Source organism: Peromyscus californicus, unplaced genomic scaffold (genome assembly GCF_007827085.1).
Source record: "Peromyscus californicus insignis strain IS unplaced genomic scaffold, ASM782708v3 Scaffold_6__1_contigs__length_162567912, whole genome shotgun sequence".
Classification (NCBI taxonomy): Eukaryota; Metazoa; Chordata; class Mammalia; order Rodentia; family Cricetidae; genus Peromyscus; species Peromyscus californicus.
In genome coordinates, this window is record NW_026294584.1 from 69159694 (window position 1) to 69181617 (window position 21924).

Here is a 21924-nt window from a genome sequence, read left to right on the forward strand (position 1 = left end):
CTGCTGCTGTAACTGGAACACCCCTCTTAGGGGCTGGGACTTGTCTTTGTGCCTGTGTATCTGTATACACCTGTGTATCCCCCTACTTCCTGGAGCATGATAGTTGCGGTCTCCCTTTAGAGCAGTGGTTCTCAACCTGTGGGTCGAGACCCCACTGGGGTCGACTATCAGATATTCTGCATATCAGCTATTTACATGATGATTCATAACAGTAGCAAAATAACAGTTATGGAGCAGCAATGAAATAATTTTATGGTTGGGGGTCACCACATCATGAGGAGCTGTATTAAAGGGTTGAGCATCTGGAAGGTTGAGACCCATGGCTTTAGAGACTTACACCTTAAAGACAAGGACTTTTCTTCTTCAAAGTGTCTGTACTTCCGTGTTGGGGAATAACAGCGGCTCTCAGGCTACCACCCGTTATTGACACTTGAGTGAGTGCTATATTTTTATTCTTTCTTTTTTTTTTGAGATGGGATCTTATACATAGTCCTGACTGTCCTGGAACCTACTATGTAGACCAGGTTAGCCTTGAACTCAAAGAGATCTACCTGCCTCTGCCTCCTGAGTGCTGGGATTAAAGGTGTGTGCCACTGCTCCTGGCTTGAGTGAGTGGTTTTGGCAGGGAATACCCAGGATAGGGCAAGCCTGAGTGTCCCAAGGGAGTTCCATGTACCACCAGGACCCTAGCACTGAGTGTCTTAGTCAGGGTTCCTGTTGCTGCTATGAAACACCATGACTGAAGAACACATCAGGGAGGAAAGGGTTTATTTGGCTTACACTTACTTCCACATTGCTGTTCACCACTGAAGGCAGTCAAGACAGGAACGCAAAACAGGGCAGGATCCTGGAGGCAGGAACTGATGCAGAGGCCCTGGAAGGGAACTGCTTAATGGCTTGCTCAGCCCACCTTTTTATAGAACCCAGGACCAGCAGCCCAGGGATGGCACCACCCACCATGGTCTAGGCCCTCCCTCATTGACGACTAATTGAGAAAATGCCTCACAGATGCATCTCATGGAGGCATTTCCTCAGCTGAGGCCCCTTCCTCTGATGACTCTAGCTTGTGTCAAGTTGACCCACAAAACCAGCCAGTCCACTGAGGGAGGGAAGGGTGCTACAGAGATGGGAAGGACCTGCTGCCATTTTGGATGAGCAACCTTCGTGAATGGATGAATAGTTTAATATGTTCAAGCACACTGACCGGTGGAGACATCTGGGACTTGTTTTAGGAAAGGGTGGTAAGTTTCTGTTTAAATTTTTGAGGCAAGGTCTCACCATGTAGGCCAGGCTAGCCCTGCCCTCACTGTTTAGCCTAGGGAGGCCTCAAATGCCTGGTGATTGATCCTCTACCTGGGCCTCCCAAGTGTTGAGAATTAGCAGGTGCACAGCAGGATTCACAGCTTGGCATTCTCTTTTTGCTTGAGTTTTTGTAGCTCCAGGACTGGAGAACATGTAGCATTCTACCACTGAGCCGCACCCTGCAGTCTGAAAACCCGGGGCTGTAGCTTTTGATATTGGACGACTGGTTGGAAACTAAGGTTTGAATGAACAAGTATCACTGAAAAATAAAGACTAGTGCCTGTGTCCCGTGATCCTGAGCCCTGTAGTACTCTCTTGAATTCAAGGTCTACTCTCTTCTCTCTTCCTTTCCTATTCCCTCCCTCTCTCCTCTTATTCTCAGCCACTGGCGTTCTACCCAGTGACTGAGTCTTCCCACCGAAGAACAGTACACTTTCTATGGCTGGAGAGATGGCACAGTGGTTAAGAGCACCGACTGCTCTTCCAGAGGACCTGGGTTCAATTCCCAGCATCCACATGGCGGCTCATAACTGTCTAGCTCCAGTTGTAGGGGATCTAATGCCCTGTGCTGGTCTCCTATCTGTACCAAGCGTGTATGTGGGGCACAGACATACATTCCACCAAACTTAGATAAAATAAAGAAATGACAGTACAGTTTCAGTAAGAAGAGAAAAGCAGCCTGGAATATTAATCCTTGCCCACACTGCAGGTTCCCATGGTGTTAGTATTCTGAGCCCATTTGTGTGACAGTCACTTAAGGGGCTGTTTCATTCTGTCCTCCTCCTGAAGAAAGGCTTTATTTCCATCTCCCAGATTTTAAAAGGTTTGTTCGCTGTAGAATATAAGCTCCAAGGAAAGCTGGAAGCTTGGACCATTTCTTTCCCGCCCTTTCCTGCACACTTGTGTGCGTGCATTTTTGGAAATGGAGACTGTATAGAATTTATAGTTTAACATCTCTCTCCTCCAGGCCAGCGTTCTAATACATTTTAAGAACTACTTTGCCAGCTCCAACTCATTTAGGAGTGATTAGAAAACAATCAGCACAAAGTTATCTTCACATTTATTAACAGATAAGAAACAGTACATTTATGATGGAAAGACCTGTCCGTCACTGCCTCAGCCAGGTGATCAAAGCAAACAGCAGTGGAGAACCCCAGTGACAGCAGGTGCCTTGGATGTGATGAAAGATGGACCTGCATCTCCATGGTTTTCCTTCCAAACACCCAGAGCCCCAGTCTGGTCCCGAGACAAACACTGGATAAACCCTAACTGAGGAATGTCTACCAATGACTCAACAAGTTCTCAGAACCATCAAAGTCATCAAAAACAAGGGACGTCTATGCAAGTGCCACAGGCCAAAAGGAGCCTAAGGAGACAGTGACCAAGCGTGGCATCCCGGGTGGGAGCGACAGTCACAGGAGAGCCCACATTGATCTACCAGCAGATAATCCCTCCACATAGTGGAGGAGAACGCAGTGAGGGCGGCACTCTGCTGCTCAGGGAACCACCAGAGTCCAGGCTTTGGACGAGAGGCACACCCAAGTTATAAATGCAGTCTGGCCTTGCTGGTCATCTGACTTTTGGGCCAGTTGCTTAAGCTTCTCCTGTCTGTGGAGCTGGGGTAATATTACCCAGCTGTTAGGGAGGAGGAGACAAGACAGACAGACAAGGCTGAACCTGGGCCAGGGCTCAGGGAGAAACGGGCCATGGAAATCAAAGAGCACCCAGTGATTGGGTTGTCACAGACCTCACGGCCTGGTTTCTCACGGAGTGCGGGAAGGATCAGTTACTTTAAATTTTTAATTCTGTTCCTCCTGGCGTTTCCTTTCATAGCAGATACAGTCATTAGGCCCAAGAAGTCGTTAAAGTGTTTAATAAGGTTATTAAATTGACTAACAGCAGCTTTGGAAGCCATTTCCATAGGAAATCCATGTGATTCCAGGTATGGGACAGAGGGCTGTCCTCCGCGGTTGACAGCCTGTCAGCATGCCCGTGAAGGATGGTGGGCAGGTCGTGAGGGATGCGTCTAATTAAGAGATTATAGGTGAACCTCGACTGTCTGGGCATGCTGTTCGTAGCTGGAAGTGTGTTGAAACTTCACTAATTCCTACTAATTGCGGGGTTGGGGAGGAGAGGCCCATCTGAATTACGGAATATTTTAAAATAAATGCGCTTTTATTACAGTCAAGTACATATTTTAATTCCAACTAGGCTAGCAAATTGTTGCCCGGCACATGTCTTAGGGGACGAAGTTACTGAGGGCATCAGGATGATTTTCAATTATTTCTATGTAAATAGGCATTTCTGAAGTTCTTTAGGGTGCTGGAAGACAGTTTGTTCTCATAGATCTTAAGCATCACTCTGGTCACCTTTTGCTGTTAATTGGCACACCCTTGGAGGATGGGATTGGTAAATTAAGATAAACTTGAGGCCATCTCTGAAATCCCTTACCAAATGATGAGTGGCGTCCAAGAGGCCAGGTGGAAGATGTTTTTATTTCAGTTGATTTAGTTTACCCCCGAAGGCGATTTGCTCATTCCTGCAGGCGCTTACGGATCGGTTGACTGTCAGTGGGTACGCCAGGGGTGGCAGACGTTCATGTCTTGAAAGCCAGCCCAAGTTGCTCATGGTAGGATCCAGGAGAGGAGGCCCATGGGTTCGTGCAGTATCGTACTGAGAGCCAGGGAGCACGTGGTGCCTGGAGGAGAGTCAAATACGTCACGGCAGGAAATCTGAGGAGTGCTGACTGGGTTGTTATTTGAAAAATGATTGGATTAGGGAGCAAAGAGAGAGAAAGAAAAAGGTTGGGGTAGGAAGCAGAAGAAAGGAAAAGAAAATGGCCTGGCTTTAGTAACCTAGGCAGGAAGACTAGCTTGTTCCAGGGCGTGAAAGAAAGCACACACAGCTGCGGCCCCAGAGCTCCCTGCCCAGCCTTAGGCAGCTGTCATGGAGTCTGCTCTCCTCGGCAATGGCCACCACTTCTGTAACAGCTGGAAGGCTGATCCTTGTATGTCTCTTTAGGCTTGTGTCCTAGGAGGCTCCGTCCTTTGGGGGGGTGGGGGGGCGTTGCAGTGGGAAGGGCATCGGCACACAGAAGAAGGTTCCTTGGGAGGTTTGTCTGCCGGGGTGGACCAGTGTGTGCTGGAGTGGGCCGTCAGAAGTCTGGGGCTGGGAACCGACACTGGCTGGGGCGGGTGGGGTGTTGTTTATTGTGTGGAGGGACAGAATGACGTGGGGACCGTGGGCACTTGGTACTCTTGGGACTTCTGATGGATCAGGCCGGAGGTTCGGTACAATGCAAAGATGCTTGCACTGGAATGAAATGCTAGGGATCACCAGCCCTCGGTGTGCGTGTGTGCGTGTGTGTAAGGTCACCAGAAATGAGTCTGTCGGGGAACAGCAGCCTGGTATGGCTCGCAGAGCACAGCAACATAGCAGGGAGCAGAGAGGGAATGCAGGCTTACCACCCACAGAAGAGCAGTGCTGCTGAGCACCCCAGCTGTTCTAGGGAGAAAAGGGTGTATTTCATCTACAACCCCCAGATCACAGTCCATCACGGCAGGAAATTGAGGCAGGAGCTAAAGCGGAAGCCATGGAGGAACTGATCACTGGCTTGTTCCTCTGTCGTTCCTCAGTTGCCTTTTCTAATCATCTTAGGTTCCTCTGCCCAGGGGTGGCATCACCCGCAGTGGGCTGGGCCCTCTTACATCAGTCAATCAAGAAAATGTCCCACAGACATGCCTACAGGCCAGTCTCAGGCAGGTAATTCTGTAATTAAGTTTCCTCTCTCGTTAGCCCTAGTTTATATCAAGTTGATAAAAACTAGCCAGCGAGAGCATCAGCCAGGCTAAAGACTTTCAGTGTTGAAAGAATAATGTAGAGACGTAGTGCGTCAGTGAATTCTAGGTGTTCATTCAAAATGTGTTTCTGATGGCCGGGGACAGAGGCAGGCAGAGCTCTGTGAGTTCAAGGCCAGCCTGGTCTACAGAGCTAGTTCCAGGATAGCTAGGGCTGTTACACAGAGAAACCTTGTCTCAAAAAACAAACAAAACAACAACAACAAATGCATTTCTGTATCCCGGTACGGTTTGGAATATTCACATGCCGGTCTCTAGGCAAAGATTAGGTTCCAGCCTGCTGGGAAGAGAGGCTTTCCCATAGCGTGTCACTGTGTCTCCCTTTGCACACATTGTGAAGGACATGCTTGACTGTGTCTCCTTTGCACACATTGTGAAGGACATGTTTGACTGTGTCTTCCTTTGCACACATTGTGAAGGACATGCTTGACTGTGTCTTCCTTTGCACACATTGTGAAGGACATGCTTGACTGTGTCTCCTTTGCACACATTGTGAAGGACATGCTTGACTGTGTCTTCCTTTGCACACATTGTGAAGGACATGTTTGACTGTGTCTCCCTTTGCACACATTGTGAAGGACATGTTTGACTGTGTCTCCCTTTGCACACATTGTGAAGGACATGTTTGACATGTGCACTTCAACCTTTAGGCCACTTTTTGCTAAAGAATTACACTATTAGGATGTTTGTTACTAAGTTCCTAAATCAATATTTTTTACTTAAAAAAAAAAGGTGTGTTGGGGGAGCCCGAGTCAGGATTTAGAGTTCAAAGCTAGTCTGGGTTACATAATGAGATCCTGACTTGCAAGGAAGGAGGGGCCGTTGATGATGATGATGATGATGATGATGATGATGATGATGATGATGATGATTTGAGACAAATCTCACTATGTAGACCAGGTTAGCTTTGCATTTGAGGTGATCCTGCTACCTCTTCCTTCTGAGTGCTGGGATTATGGGTGTGTATCATCAGGCCTGGATTAGATTTTTTTTTATTTCTTTTTCCCCCCTTTTATTGAAAATCGTTTCTTTTCTCATACAGTATATCCTGTTTATAGTTTTTCCTCCCTCACTCACAAAGCCTGGATTAGAGTTTCTTTTTTTTTTTTTTTGGTTTTTTTCGAGACAGGGTTTCTCTGTGTAGCTTTGCGCCTTTTCCTGGAACTCACTTGGTAGCCCAGGCTGGCCTCGAACTCACAGAGATCCGCCTGGCTCTGCCTCCCGAGTGCTGGGATTAAAGGCGTGCGCCACCACCGCCCGGCCTTGGATTAGAGTTTCTTATTTCACAATGCCAGTGTCTGTGGGACGGCTCCATGCTCTGAGCTGATAAGCCTCCTCCCTGTGTGTGTGAGATCTGCTTTATATTTGTTTAGCTTTAATGGAGCATTCCCTGATGTTTTCAGTGGTGTTTTGTTATTCGATCTATCTAACAGCTGGACTAGATTGGACAGACATTCTTCCCATTTCCAGAGGCGGAAAGTGAGGCTTGGTGAATTAATAATTTTAGGAGGCGGGTGAGCCAGAATTCATTGTAGTTTTGTGACTAGAAATTCTGTTCAGTGTTGATATGCCGGTAACTGGGCAACGGCAAAGAAGTAGGGTGAGAAAAACATGGATGTATCGACTTGAGAACCACTTATCGGCTACCATAGTGGATTACTGATAGGCTGTGTGGTTGGGCACATTGGCATTTGCCCAGTAACAGTGGGACTTACAGTTCAGACATGCCAAGATCACACATGTGTGCTGTGTTGACACATGTGTCTGCTCTTCCTTCCCATTCTTTGGCTGTGGCTTTGTTTTTGAGGCCGAGTCTCACCTTGTAGACCTGACTGGTTTGGAACTCAGTCTATGGCCATGGGCTTTGAACTCACGGCAATCCTGCCTCTGCCTCCCGAGTGCTGGGATTGTAGGTATGAGCCTACAATCCCAGCACTCCTAACCAGCTTCCCCTTTGTTTACACGGTGTGAAGACCCACCATTTCAATAGCGGCCATGTTTTCCATCTGCTGTGAACGTGTGACATCGAGTGGTTGGAAATGGTCGGCTTCTCTTTGACTCATCCGAGGATGTCTTCCTCTTCCATGGAAAACTGATTCTGCCAACACCCTCTGTGGGAATGTGGCTTCCACGGGACGTGGTGACTCGGAGCCATCCCTCAGTCCTGCATTAGACACAGTGCCAAGGACAATGCTACTTTTGAGGGCCAGTGAAACTGTTTTAATTTCTTTTCAAATTAGAAGAGTGAACTTTTAGGTCAAAGAAAGGCTTTGAAACATTAGTATAGTCATATAGAGGAGAGAGGATAGAGGAGTATAGTTAAATATGATTATGCATATAAGTGTGTATGTGTGCAATGTATGTATGTAATGTATGTATGTATGTATGTATGTATATAAGAAAGGCCCTAAGGTTGGGGATTTAGCTCAGTGGTAGAGCACTTGCCTAGCAAGCGCAAGGCCCTGGGTTCAGTCCTCAGCTCTGGGAAAAAAAAAAAAAAAAAGAAAGGCCCATGAAAGTCAGAATGGAGCCTTGAGTATGTGCAGGGTTGAGAGCCTTGGACTGGGGTTCGGTCTTCTGCAGACTGTGGTCTTTTCTTCTCTTCCCAACCTATTTATCTGATGAGATTGGATGTGTTCAGGGTGGTATGGCTGTAAACCCTAACCTGTTTGCCTGCCCTCCCTCCCTACCCTCCCTCCCTCCCTTCCTGCTGGCTAAGCAAAGAGATTTATTAAGGAAAAGTGGGAAAGAAATCCAGAGAGCAGGAGAGGTTCCACAGAGAACTTGCCCATAACCTATTTATCTTTCTGGTCATTGGCTCACTGAGGATTGATTGATTGCAAAAACCCCGTGTAGGGATGGAGAGATAGCACAGGGGTTAAAAGTGCATATCATATTTTTTTCTTTGTGATTTTTCAAGACAGGGTTTCTCTGTAGTCCTCACTCTGTAGATCAGGCTGGTCTTGAACTTAGAGATCTGCCCACCTCTGCCTCTCAAGTCCTGGGATTAAAGGTGTACGCCACCCCTGCCTGGTGGTGCATACCATTCTTGCCAGAGAACCTGAGTTCAGTTCCCAAGTTGCTCAAAACTACCTGTAACCCTATCCCCAGGGGTCTGATGCCTTCTGGCCTCCCGAGGGCACCTGTCCTCTCCTTCACATACCCACTCCCAACACATAATTAAAAATAAAACAAATCTAAAAAAAACCCCAAAAACCCTCAAATTGCATCTATGTGAAAAGTACCACAGGAAAGTGAATTTAACACACACAACACAGAATTAATAAATAAACAAATATTATGTGTATAGCTTTGTTACATTGTTACCTGATTTTCATTCTGTCTCTGAATGATTTTTAAAATGAGAGACAGAGGCAGGAGAATCATGAGTTCGAGACCAGTCTGGATCACATAAGGCTTGTCTCAGGAAGACCAAAGGACGCAGGATGTGGTGGCTCAGACCAAAATCTCAGCTCTTGAGAGGTTGAGGCAGGAAGATTGCTATGAATTTAAGGCTAGCTTGGGCTGCATAGTTCCAGGCCAGCCTGGGCTGAAGCAGGAGATTGTGTCCCAAACCTAACCAAACATCGAAAGAAGGGGGAGAATTCCAGTGAAAACATTTAAAAAATAAGCCTGTTTGGGACATGCACTCACAGTCCCTAGGTCCTGAGGGTACCTAGTGAGACAGAGTCTCAGATGCAGGATCAGAGGGTGTGCTACCTTCTGAGACAAGACTTGCTGGGTGCAGGGTTACTGGCAGGAAACATGGTCTGCTTTTCTGCTTTTGAAAAGTATCTTATGGACCGAAGAAAACTTCTTGTTTATTGTCTGAACGGTAGCGTGGAGGTCCGTTCAAACCCTGGCCTGCCTTCCTCTTCTGTTTAGACTATTTTAAAAATTAAAAACCTTTATGTGTTGTCTTAGGGTTTCTATTGCTGTGAAGAGACACTGTGGCCACAGCAACTCTTTGTTGTTGTTGTTGTTGTTGTTGTTGTTTTGTTTTTTTGAGACAGGGTTTCTCTGTGTAACAGCTCTGGCTGTCCTAGAACTCACTCTGTAGTCCAGGCTGGCCTCAAACTCACAGAGATCCGGCTTCCTCTGCCTCCTGAGTGCTGGGATTAAAGGCATGCACCTTTAATCCACACCTGGCCCATGGTAACTCTTATAAAGGAAAACATTTAATTGAGGTGGCGGCTTACAGTTGAGAGGTTTACTCCATTATCATCATGATGGGACATGGCAGCATGCAGGCAGACGTGGTGCAGGAGAAGGAGCTGAGAGTTCTTCATCTTGAAGGCAACAGGAAGTGAACTGAGACACTGGGCGTGGCTTGGGTACACACACACACACACACACACATGTATATATGAGACCTCCAAGCCCACCTCCACAGTGACACACTTCCTCCAACAAGGCCACACCACTCCAATAAAGCCCCACCTCCTAATAGTGCTACTCCTTTTGGGAGCCATTTTCTTTCAAGCCACCTCATGTATAGAGGTGTTTTTCCTGTATATATCTGCGCACCACATCTATGCAGTGCCCAGGAAGGCCAGAAGAAGGCTGCAGATCCCCTGGCAACTGGAGTTAACCATGTGGGTGCTGGGAACTGAACCCTGGTCCTCTGGAAGAACAACAAGTGCTCTTAACCGCGGAGCCATCTCTCCAGCTCCTTTCTTTCAATCTTGCTATCTTAAAAAAAAAAAATCCACAGTGTGTGTGTGTGTATGTGTGTGTGTGTGTGTGTGTGTGTGTGTGTGTGTGTGTGTGTGTGTGTGTGTATCTATTACTAATTTACTTCCGCCCTGTAGCTGAGCCTGGCCTGGAATTTATGGCCTTCCTCCCACCTTTACCTCCCAAGTGCTGTTGTGCCTCTGTTTTTAAAAACTTTTCTTTTACTCATTACACAGTATTGAAGGTGAAATGATTTGCTCTATAGGAAAATATTTAAAAATAGAAAAGCATAGTGGGAGGGAATGAAGGTGTGTGTCTTCCTGTTAAGTCACCGTGGCTCATTCTCACGAGCCTGGGGCTAGGCAGTTTCCGTCCCTGGTGCTTGCTCTTCATGGGACCTTTGTTACTCTTTCTTACTTGTGACCTAGAAAGCAGTTTGCCAGACTGGCCCTATAGGTGTTTGAGATGACATAAGTAGCTGCTGCGTTGTTGAAAAGCTGAGACAAATGGGAACTTAGTTTTCACGACTGAGTGTTAAGGATCGGTTTTGGAATATGTCTTCTTGCCTGTCTTCAGACACCAGTAACACTGTCCCTAAGCACTCTGCTCAGTATTGCAGCGTTTAAAATTTCCATTTGTGGTGAAGGGTTTCGTGGACTCTGGTGACACCTGATTCATGGTCTCCACTTCTTGTTTCCTGAGGGACAGCGAGCGCACTGGCTGACACTTCCAGTTCTGTCCTCCCAGCTCCTTCCAGCCCTTTCCATAATCCTGACACTGTTCTGTTCGCCATGCCCTTACAGGAGTTCGTAAGTGTCTGGGTCCGAGACCCCAGGATTCAGAAGGAGGACTTTTGGCACTCTTATATCGACTATGAGATATGTATTCACGTAAGTACACCGTCAGTAGGAAACGGGAGTTTAGGTGGTGAATGTTTTATGTGATATAATGATGCTAAGAACTAAACAAACAAACAAAAACAACAACAAAAACAAAAGCCTTAATTCAAAGAACTGAGTTGGGATGACTCCAGCTGAGCTTGTATTACAAACAAAACAGTAAGATGATTCTTGAAGTTGAAGAATTACTTATTGGAAGCTCACATTGTACTTGTTTTTTAAAAAACTATTAATATTTTAATGTTTATTACCTTTACTTATGGAGATGTGAGTACTTAAAAAATGGTTAGAGTATAACACATCAGTGGCATTTCTTTGTGATATCGTATCTCAAGATAATATATTGTTTAATCAAGTTTTGAGGAGACAGAATTTTGGGGCAAGGGGAGATACAGTATTAACCATTTTAAATTAATACAAGGTATTTGTTTTCATTATAGCATTTTTCTTCATAAGTGCCTTTATATTTTGTTCTGTTTTATATATAGAATCAGAAATTTTGGAAGTGACTATGTACATTAGCTTGCCTTAGTCTAGAGTTTGAGTCACTAGCACAGAGAAAGCATCTAGAGGTGACATCCCCCGAGTGGAAATAATATGGAGCCATAAGATCCTGAAATGCCTGTGTGGTGAGAGGCCCGCTGTGCTCGCCTTGAGCAAGGTCAGCACACCTGTCCTCCATGCAGCCGCATGGACATTGCCCTGTGCCAGCTGCGCTGCAGCTGTGCTGCGGTGCATCGAGAGCAGCCTAGACAGTATGCAAAGGAACCCCCGTGATCATGTCCCTCGGAACTGCTGGAGAAAGACGGGAGGTGGGCAGACTGGCCCCAGACACTGGCCTAGAAGATACTCACTTTCTTGTCGGAGCCGGTCCGGAGCTGATGCATCTGGGACTGCCTAGTACAAGTGAAGTAACATGCAGCATCGTTCAGTGTCACCTGGGATGATACTGGAATCGTACTAGAAGTCCAAACACCACCTAAAAACGTTTTCTTTCAAGAGTCCCAAGTTCAGAAAACCAAGCTAGACAAAAGCCCTCAGCGGCTTCTTCCCACTTTTCTCTTTTTTTTCGGTTCTTCTCTAAGCCATTGCTGTATGAGTTGTTTGCTTTTGTTGTTGTTGTTTTCAGTTTTTTGTTTGTTTGTTTGTTTTCTGAGACAAGGTTTCTCTGTGTAGCCCTGGGTGTCCTGGAACTCGCTCTGTAGACCAGGCTGGCCTTGAACTCAGAGATCCGTCTGCCTCTGTCTCCTGAGTGCTGCGATTAAAGGTGTGTATCACCACTGCCTGGCACTGTATAAGTTGTTATTTTGCTTTTTTTTTTTTTTTTTTTTTTTTGGTTTTTCGAGACAGGGTTTCTCTGTGTAGCTTTGCGCCTTTCCTGGATCTCGCGCTGTAGCCCAGGCTGGCCTCGAACTCACAGAGATCCGCCTGCCTCTGCCTCCCGAGTGCTGGGATTAAAGGCGTGCGCCACCACCGCCCGGCTTTGCTTTTGTTTTTTAACTAAAAAGCTCACACTGAGGATCCATTTTATGTGGGAAATTATGGACGTATAAGAGTAGGCATTTGGAGAGATGACGCAGCAGTTACGGCACTCACTGCTTTTGCAGAGGATCTGGGAGTTCGGGTCCCAGCACTCAGGACAGCTCATAGCAGCTGTAACTCCAGTTTCAGGGGATCCAGCCCCTTTTCTGACATCCCCAGGCCCCAGCATGCACATGGTGCATAGATTTATACTCAGGTCACACATATGAAATTAAATTAATAAGATTTTGAAAAGGAGTAGGCATTTGAATCAGATGTGGAGGTCCAGATCTGTGATCCCAGCAAGTGGCAGGTAGAGGTGGAGGATCAGTTCAAGGGGATCCTCAGCCATATGGTGTATTCAAGGCCAGCTTGGTCTGCTTGAGAGAACCTGTCTCAATCCCTGACCACCCCCCTCCCCCCAAAAAAGAAGGAATGTACAAAAAAATAATAAGCATTTGGAACAGAATGTGCAAAAAAAAAAAAAAGCATTTGGAACAGAAATGTGCAAAAAAATAATAAGCATTTGGAACAAAATGAAATTATTTAGTTGCTTTTTAACGCCTCTAAAAATGTTTGTGAGCCCTTGTCACATACTTGGGGGCATCATGAAATTTGATTATTTTCAGGAGGTAATGAAATATAGATTATTCTGTGCTAATAAATTGCACGATGGGAATTGAGAACTCTACCTGGACTCAAGAGTCATACTATTTTGGTGGTGTTCTGGTATTTCTTGAAGTGCTCATCAGCTGACAATGAGTACATCTTGGCTTGGTGGAGGGCAGAGACAAGCATATGGATTTAGAGGAACCGACTTAGTCAGTGATCTCAGTGTAGACCTGCTCCTGTGGTACAGTTTACAGCTGGTAGATGAGTGAGGCTTTTGGCTAGCCTTGGTTAGCTCTGAGGACATCAGCTGGGAATCCGTTTACTCCAATGAACCTCAAGGGAAATAATACCAGATGACTCTGGGATGTCCATATTTACTTGGGATTGTAGAGCAGTAGATGACAGAGCTGCCTCCCCTGTGGTTGACGGACTCACAGATGGGCCTTGTTCTGGTATCAGTATCCTGTGGGTTTTTGTTACTGGCACCCGTGGTGACTATGAGCTGGGAAATGGGATTTAAATGGGTCCAGCTTGTACTGGCGATGTCCGAAGTCCCTTCAGGGGCCTGGAACTGTGTGTGGAGAGTGCAGAGGGGATGTCTGCTTGGGCCTCGTTAGGGCCCTAATTCTGGTGTAACAAAGTCTTGGTCTCCAAGGAGTGCATTAGAGTCAGGCTGTGTTTGAAGTTATACTGCAGAACGTCACGATGCTGTAGGCCTCTCCTGTAGGTTTCGTTTCTGTAACGCAGAAGTGGCTGGATGTAGTGTTGCACAGCCTTTGCAGGTGAGGCTCTGAACCTCTCTACACCCAGGAACTTTCCCCAGTGTATTGTGGGGCCAGCTTCCGGACAAATGCATACAGTCATTTAGATTCCCAAGGATACAGCTGAGCTTCCTTGGCAGGATAGTTTTTATAATAATACACAGATCTTAGTAGCAAAAAGTTAGTTTCTCATTTAGCAATGTAATGGTTATGAACTTCATTTAAAATGAATATAAAGCTGGGCCAGTGGCCCACACCTTTAATCCCAGTACTTGGCAGGTAGAGGCGGGTGGATCTCTGAGTAGTTTGGTATACAGAGGGAGTTTCAGGACAGCCAGGGCTGCACAGAGAAACCCTGTCTTGAAAAACAAAACAAAACAATATACATGTGTGTAGAGGTTTTATTTGTTTGTTTTTTTTTTTTGATTTGGGTTTTTTTTTTTTAGGGGTAGTGGTTGAGATTTTATACAAGATCTTACTCCGTAGCTCAGACAGCTTGGAGTTCATTTATAACCCAAATTGGCTCCAGCCAGGTGGCAATCCTCCTGCCCCAGCCTCTGGAGTCCTTGCATTCTAAGTGTGAGCCATCACACTCGCAGAGATGACCTTGTGTTTGGAAACTAGTAGCCACAGATGTTTGCCACCTTTGCGTTTCACCCCAGGGAGACTATTTATTCATCCGTGTTTACCCAAAGGAGTGACACTGTGTGGCTCAGCGGAGGTTGGGGACTCTGAACCTGTTATTCCCCGAGCCTGTCTGGGGCTGCCACAGGGAAACAGACAGCCAGTAACTAATGGTGTTAACTGTGCTTGCCAGGTGCTCTTTGCTCATCTTGTATCCACCCTGTTTTCCCACTCAGGGAACCAGAGCTGATGTCATTTTCCTGGAGCAGAACCAGGGCTGACATTTATGTCTGCCCATCATGGATACTGATGCTGAACTGGGGTTCCATTGCTTTCCTGACTCAAATCCCCCATCCATCTCATTGCTGAGCAGAATGGGAAAATGTTGTCTAGTTGAGCAGTGACTTCAGGATTCCCAGTGACTGGTGACATCCACGTTGAGATGCAGATGTCTGCGATGCCTTGTGAAGGGTTGTGGGAGGTCGATTCTTATCTACAAAAGCTCCCGGATGCTGTTAAAAATGCAATGGATGCCCCTGAGCATTTTACATTTTAGGGTGTGTGTATGTGTCTGTGTTTATCAAGATAGGGTTTCACTTTGTAGCCAAAGGTGGATTTGAACTCCTGGTCCTCTTGCCTCAGCCTCCTGAATCTGAGATGCCCACCAGAATTTATTTCCTCATCTTTGGAAGCAATGAGTTACGTATGTAATAAGAAAGTGCTTTTTCCCTGAGGTGGGGCTCACGTTTTTCTGTTTCTGTACAGACTAACAGCATGTGTTTCACGATGAAAACATCTTGTGTACGAAGAAGGTACAGAGAATTCGTGTGGCTGAGGCAAAGACTCCAGAGCAATGCATTGCTGGTGTAAGTGACATATGGGTTACACTGTGGAGGTCTGTCTTGGTAGTCTAGCACTGAAAGTTGATAGTATCAAGATGCACCAGGTAAGGATAGGCCACAGGCTTCCTTCCTCTGGTTAGTTCTGTGCCTCCTGCATCTGAATTTAAAATCCATCACGTGACTTTACCAGTTTTTATGGATATTGATTACAAACAGCCCCAGGATTGTTTGAAGACAGATTTTTCCTTTAAGTTAATATTATACAGCAATAATTATGTGATAACTGTGTGATAATTATTGCCATGCACAATGTGCCTTCACTTTGAGTGATTTCTATAGCCGAGTCACCTTTATTTACTGATTGATTTTTTTTTTTTCTCATCAGACAATTACCAGAACTTCCATCTAAAAATCTATTTTTCAACATGAACAATCGCCAGCACGTTGACCAGCGTCGTCAGGGCTTGGAAGATTTCCTCAGAAAGTAAGTAAGGGTCTGTAGCCGAGTTGGGCGTCTAGGCAGAGAGAACCTGTGTGGAAGATTCCATCTCTGAAATGCTGCTGGACTGTGGCCCACGTATGTTCATATCCTGTATTAGAGCGCCATCTTGTGGCTCACATTGAATGGTACCGATATGAACGGAGCCTTCTAGAAACAATGGATGACTGAATCGGAGAATAAACACATGATCTCTTAAGAGTAAAGTAGAGACAGTGGCAGCTTCTAATGGAAGCACTCATGAGGTTGAGGCAGGAGGATCTCTGTGAATTTGAGGCCAGCCCAAGCTTTGCAGTGAGTTCTGGGCCACTGCTTGTCAAACAAATACTCCCCTACCCTAAAACAACAAGAACAAAACAAACCCAAAGCAGCTGAGGTAAAGCGGATACACGTTCCTCGGGAGTCCGGCTGACAGAAGTAACATTTCCCAGGAAATAAGTATGCCCTGTTATTTAAAAGAAGCCCTTCCTTAAAACTGGCTTTATTTACAGCAGATAGAATTGACGGGCCCAAATCGTCTGTCCCGGAGCCTTGACGGCCCTTCTCTGTCTGAATGGCTTTCTTCTTCTTGCAGAGAATGCCTTGTCAACGCACGAGTCCTCCGAGTCGTCTCGGGAGGTTGACTCTGGATGTGTGTGCTGGGGCACACTCCTGCGGGCACCTCCTGAGTCCTCTCCGCCACGAGCTCCCTTGTCTCCCTTGCTCTCCAGGATGCCAGCACAGGAGGCTTGTCCCACTCCGGGGGGCCCACAGACTCTGAAGCTAGGCTCCTGGGGTTCAAGTCCTGGATCTGCCACTTTACTGGCTGGGAGTTAGGCAAGCCCTTTCCTTTCTCTATGCCTGTGTGGTCGGTCCCACCTGTAAAATGGGGACAATGGTAGCCCTTCCCATAAGGACTGAGACAGTGACGTAGGCTCCGCATTGACAGCGGTGCCCGGCAACCTAATTTGTGGGTGTTATTATTATTATTATTATTATTATTATTATTATTATTATTATAGCACACTCAGGGCTGAAATAGCTGTGAGCTTGTTTTTTTTAATTTTATATATATATAATGTGTATATATGTGTATATATATATATATATATTTACAATGTATATATTCTAGATAAGGAAGTAGGCAGAGTCAGGTGAGTACCAGTTAGAGGCAGGGGCCTCCAAGGGTCCATTCTTCTCTGCTGGCCTTGGGATCTGAAATGATCTCCTTTTGAGTTCACTAAATAGGACCCCGAGCTAGTCCTGGAACAATATGCTGCTTTCCCCATATGGCTCCCTTATAAAGGGCCTGGGTATTCAGTATGCACATGAATATTAATACTTATTTCCATTAGACTGACACAGTGCCTTTCCTTCCAAGAGGTCACTGGGACACACGGAAAGCTGGAAGCTTATGAATTGAGAGAGGGCAGGGGAAGGGCAGTCACTGGGAGAGGAGTCCTCTGAAAACCTCACAGCAGTGTCCTCTGTGGTGCCACAGTGTGACCGAGCAAAGAGCTGGTCGGGGCTTCCCAGGTGTTCCCTTTCGTTAACTGTCGTCGCCTAGGTGCCCAGGTGGCCGATGGCTTCTCCCTTAAGAGGGAGCTCATGTCTGCAGGGCAGCCTCATTCCAGATGCTCCCCCAGGGAAGCCTGCAGCCTGGCCACCACCTGGGAGGCCTGGGCAGGGGCAGGCGAGCAGCCCTGGCTGGCACTGGGGAGCTGTTGGGCTGTTGCAGGTCCAGGGACAGAAAGCACCTTTGTGTTTGTGTCACTCGGTCAGCGCAGGGCACTGATCATTCCTGTCGCTGGCCTTTGGAAACAGGGTCTCCTGGAGCTTAGACTGGCCTCAAACCCACTGTGTGCTTGACTCTGGCCTTGAACTCCCGATTGCCTGCTGGGATCACAGGCATGTGCCGCCAGGCCCAGCGTCTGGTTTTTGCCCCCTGCACTGTTTTTAAGCACTGTTCCGTCACAGCTGCTCTCCCATCATCTGCTCCCACGGGACTATGCTAGGGCAGAGGGGTTTGGTACTGTGTATCGTTTGGCCGTTCACTGGCCGTGTTTGATACACACGTTATGGTGGCGAGCATCCTGCTTCAGGAGCTCGAGGGACTTGGGGCTAAGGCTCCCGGCAGTCCTGGCTCTTGCTGTTTTCCAGGCTATGGAACCTGGATTCTTTTGAGTCCCTTAGTTGTTTTGGTTGTGGCGTGGAGCAGTGTAGCCCGTGCGTTGCTGTCCTTGCTGGTAGCTGTGTTGTTGGGATAACTGCTTGGCAAGGACCCTGAAATGCATGTGCTGACCCTTCATCTGCCAGCTGTGTGCCAGGGCTACAGGACTGGACACAGGAGTGCCTACAAAGCTTCCACTCTCATTGGGAGCTCTGAAGTAATTCACATTTGATCTGGGAGCTGGAGGGATGGTTCAGTAGTTAAAATCATGTACTGATCTTCCAGAGGACCTAGGTTCAGTTCCCAGCACCGACATGGCAGCTCACAACCCTCTGAAACTCTAGTTTCAATGAAGTCAAAGCCCACGTCTGGCCTCCTTGGGCACCAGGTACGCACCTGTCTGGTGTACACGTATACGTACAAGCCAAATATACATACATATAAAATATGGATTGTCATCCGAGGATCAAATCACGGAGCAGACAGCTGTCTTGGGATACTGTTTACTCCACATGAACATTTGTTTCTAATGAATTAGTTTCACATAAACAATGACGTGGGAGGGGCTAGAGAGGCAGCTCAGTGGTTAAGAGCACTTGTTACTATTGCAGAGAACCCAGCGATTGTTTCCTAGCAACCACATGCTGGTTCACAACCATCCATGACTGTAGCTCCAGGGGCTCTGCTACGTTCTTCTGATCTCTGTGAGTACCACGCACACATGCAGTGCCCATACATACATGTAGGCAAAGCACACACGAAATAAGCGGAATAAATCTAATTTAAAAGTTAAAAAAAAAAAAAAGTGGGTAAAGGTGCTTGCAGCAAAGCCAGACAGCCTGAGTTTGATCCTCAGAACCCCTATGGTGAAGGAGAGGGCAGACTCGCACAGGTTGTCCTCTGAACTACATGCTGCATGGTGTGGCATGCATGCATCCCCCACAAGTGCACGGAATAAATAAATAACAGTTCCCAGTTGGCTTTGGGCTGGGCCCAATGGCTGAGCCCTCCTTTATCCTTTGCACAGTTCTCCTGTTTGGTTCAGTTTGGGCATGTGTAGCTGCCATCCATGTCTTCGCCCCTGGTGCCCCTCCTACATTCAGCCGTAGGTCACCTAGGGCAGCTGGGTGAGCTGTACCCATCAGGACCGTGCCTGACCACATCCTGGTGTCCTCTGAGGGATCAATGGTCCCCCATTCAGTAGGGTCATCCATCTGTAGCCTATCCCTTGTTTGTTGAAAGGCCTCTAGAATCAATAGCATTAATATGTGACATGTGCTGGTTACAGACTCTAAGCATACATTTAAAAATTTTGATATTTATGTAAATTTTGAAGTTGTTAAAACACCATGAAAAAATATTTCTGCATATGTATGTGTGTGCAACGTAAAGTGAAACTTTCATTTTAAGGTTATTTGTGTAATAATATGTACTCAATATGAGCACAATACATATTCTGGCTGACACTCAAGGAGGAATCGGAGATTCTTTCTCTGGTCGTCGGAGAAGATGATGTGTTGATCTTGTATGTGTTGGACGCTCCAGGTGCTTTGTTTCAGTACTTACTGGTCTTGGATGGTGGGGAGTGTCTCACCTGTACAAACAAGCCGACTGTAGGAAAGACAGGTCCTGAGTGGTAGGAACTGCTGTGTTTATGATCAGCAGAGCAGCCACGGCAAGCTGAACCGGCCCGTGTGACTGTGAGACTTTCAGACGTTCCTCTGACTTCACAGTTCCCCCCTGTGACTGTAATTTTCCTTTTGTGTTCTCTCTCCTAATACTAAGTTGTAAGCTCTTCTAATGGGAACGGAGGCAGAAGGTTATAGATTAGAGTTGTGAAGTCTGTGCCAGTCTCCACCTGGGCTGACTCTGCTTTACGGAATGCATCCCAGTGACAGCACACACAGCCAGTTTAGACGGTAGATGTGCTTTTCTGTAATTTTTATTCATGTTGTGTTGGTGTTTGGGGACAGCCCAGGCTGACCTTGAACTGGTTATGTAATGGAGGATGGCTATGTGAGAAAGCTGTTTTTTTTTTAAACAAATGACATGTACACACAGGCGTGCACACAGACACAGAGAGAGAGACACACACCCCACGCAAACACATACACACAGGTACACACAGTTGTTTTCTTTTTTTAAATAAATCTCTATGTTCAATAGAGGGCACCACAGCATAGATTATAAATATCTTTCAATGAATATTTATAGGTTTAAATTATTTCTCTTCTGGTAAGAAGAGGCCAAGTTAGTTTTGTTTGTTTGGTTGGTTGTTTGTTTGGTTGGTTTTTAGCATCAACCTTCTGTACACTACTGATGTGTATAGGGAGCATCATATTGAATTCAGAATATCCAGGGCATCTGTAGAATTAAATGCTTTTGTGTATCATACTGTTCTTCAACTGACCCACTGTATGATATGCTTCGTAAAATCGTATTAAGGAAAACCAGACTTCACTGTGTCCACTGAGGGGAAGAGCAGGCCTGGCTTTGTCCAGCATTGTCAGGGTAGAGGGTCGGGGGAGAAGCAACTTTTGACTTGCATTGTAAATATGTTTTCAGAAATCCCTTTAAAATTCTATAGGCTGCTTTGTGAAACTCCCACTATGAAGGCTTGAGAATAATGTACATTTATTTTATTTTTTTGGGGGGTGGGGTGGTCTCAATCTATAGGGCTGGTTGTCCTAGAACTTGATCTGTAGACCAGGCTGGCCTTGAACTCACAGAGCTCTGCCTGTCTCTGCCTCCTGAGTGCTGGGATTAAAAGTGTGCGCCGCCATCACCACTTATACATTTATTTTTGTGGCGGCTTCTAATAATCACGTTTATTGATTGCTTTATAAAGTCCTTGTTGTAGTAAGCTTGAAGTTCATTTTCTTTTTATTTATTTATTTTTTATTTCATGTGCATTGGTGTTTTGCCTACATGTATGTCTGTGTGAGGGTGTCAGATCCCCTGGAGCGGGAGTTACAGTTGTGAGCTGCCGTGTAAGTGCTGGGAATTGAACCCGGCTCCTCTGGAAGAGCAGCCAGTGTTCTTAACCGCTGAGCCATCTCTCCAGCCCTTGAAGTTGATTTTCCATCATTAGATTTGTTTGTGGAAAATGTGGCACAGATATGACTGAGAAAAACAAGGGCTTTTCTGTTCTGATGGTGGTAGACACAACCCTGATGGATGATGACAACTATCACTCAGAAGAGACACCATGCCCTCTCATCCTCCCAAAGCTTACATCTTTTAAATTAAAAAATATTTTTAGGTGGGGTTGGGGATTTAGCTCAGTGGTAGAGCGCTTGCATAGCAAGTGCAAGGCCCTGGGTTCCGTCCTCAGCTCCGGAAAAAAAAAAAAAAAAAGAAAAACAAAAAATATTTTTAAAGTTGTTATTATTTGAGATGGTCTCACTCCTGGTTTTCCTGCCTCAGCCTCCTAAGCACTGGGATTATAGGTGAGTACCACCACTCCAGACTCTAAGATTTGCATTTTAAATTTTACAACGTAAACTACCTGACCACAAAATGAAAACATGAATATATATACATATATATATATATATGTATATATATACACACACACACACACACACATATATATATGTATATATATATAAAAAAGTAGTTTTTTATTTGTTTCAAATTCATACCTGTATGGTCCTGGTGGCCTAAACTTAGCCATCAAGACACAAAAATTAAAAAATAAAACTAAACTTAGCAGGCACGCTGGTTCCGAGCTCTCTCAGGGCCCTGTGAGTGTGAGTATTCAGGGGGGGTGTCTGTCTCCTGTCCCCCACGCTTACCTCTCTTCCTAGTGAAATGGGTGTCCTGGTCTCTCGCTTTTCACCCTTGTGTCCTCCAGGTGGCAGTATTCAGCAGAAAACTGGGAACTAAGGAGACTAATGCACAGTCAAATTGGAAATTGAATTATGGCAGAAGAAAGGGGACAGTAGCCTTGAGGTCTCCATCAGCCTGCACCCTGATCACTTTTGTTTGCGGTACCCATGTGTTAGGTACCCAGCGAGTTAATAACAGCACGTGAGCAGTTCAAGGCTCAGCAGAATTGCTTTAGACGTGAAATAAAGCTAAAATGAATTTGTGTCCAATATCGTCGCCATTAGTGCACATTACTTCTGTGCTGTAATGCCTCAGACCATCTAAAATCAATTTTAAAGATCACCCATTATTTT

At 46.0% G+C, this 21924-nt stretch overlaps 1 protein-coding gene across 6 annotated transcripts in view; it reads left to right on the forward strand.

The window, feature by feature from the left end:
- Snx10 (sorting nexin 10) overlaps positions 1-21924 on the forward strand; it is a 65572-nt gene that overhangs the window by 39503 nt on the left and 4145 nt on the right. For all 6 annotated transcript variants that reach the window (XM_052719976.1, XM_052719975.1, XM_052719979.1 and 3 more), the window contains 3 exons: positions 10637-10723; positions 15016-15116; positions 15478-15576. In XM_052719976.1, the coding sequence (XP_052575936.1) occupies positions 10637-10723; positions 15016-15116; positions 15478-15576 (287 nt within the window). The remainder of the gene's footprint in view (positions 1-10636; positions 10724-15015; positions 15117-15477; positions 15577-21924) is intronic.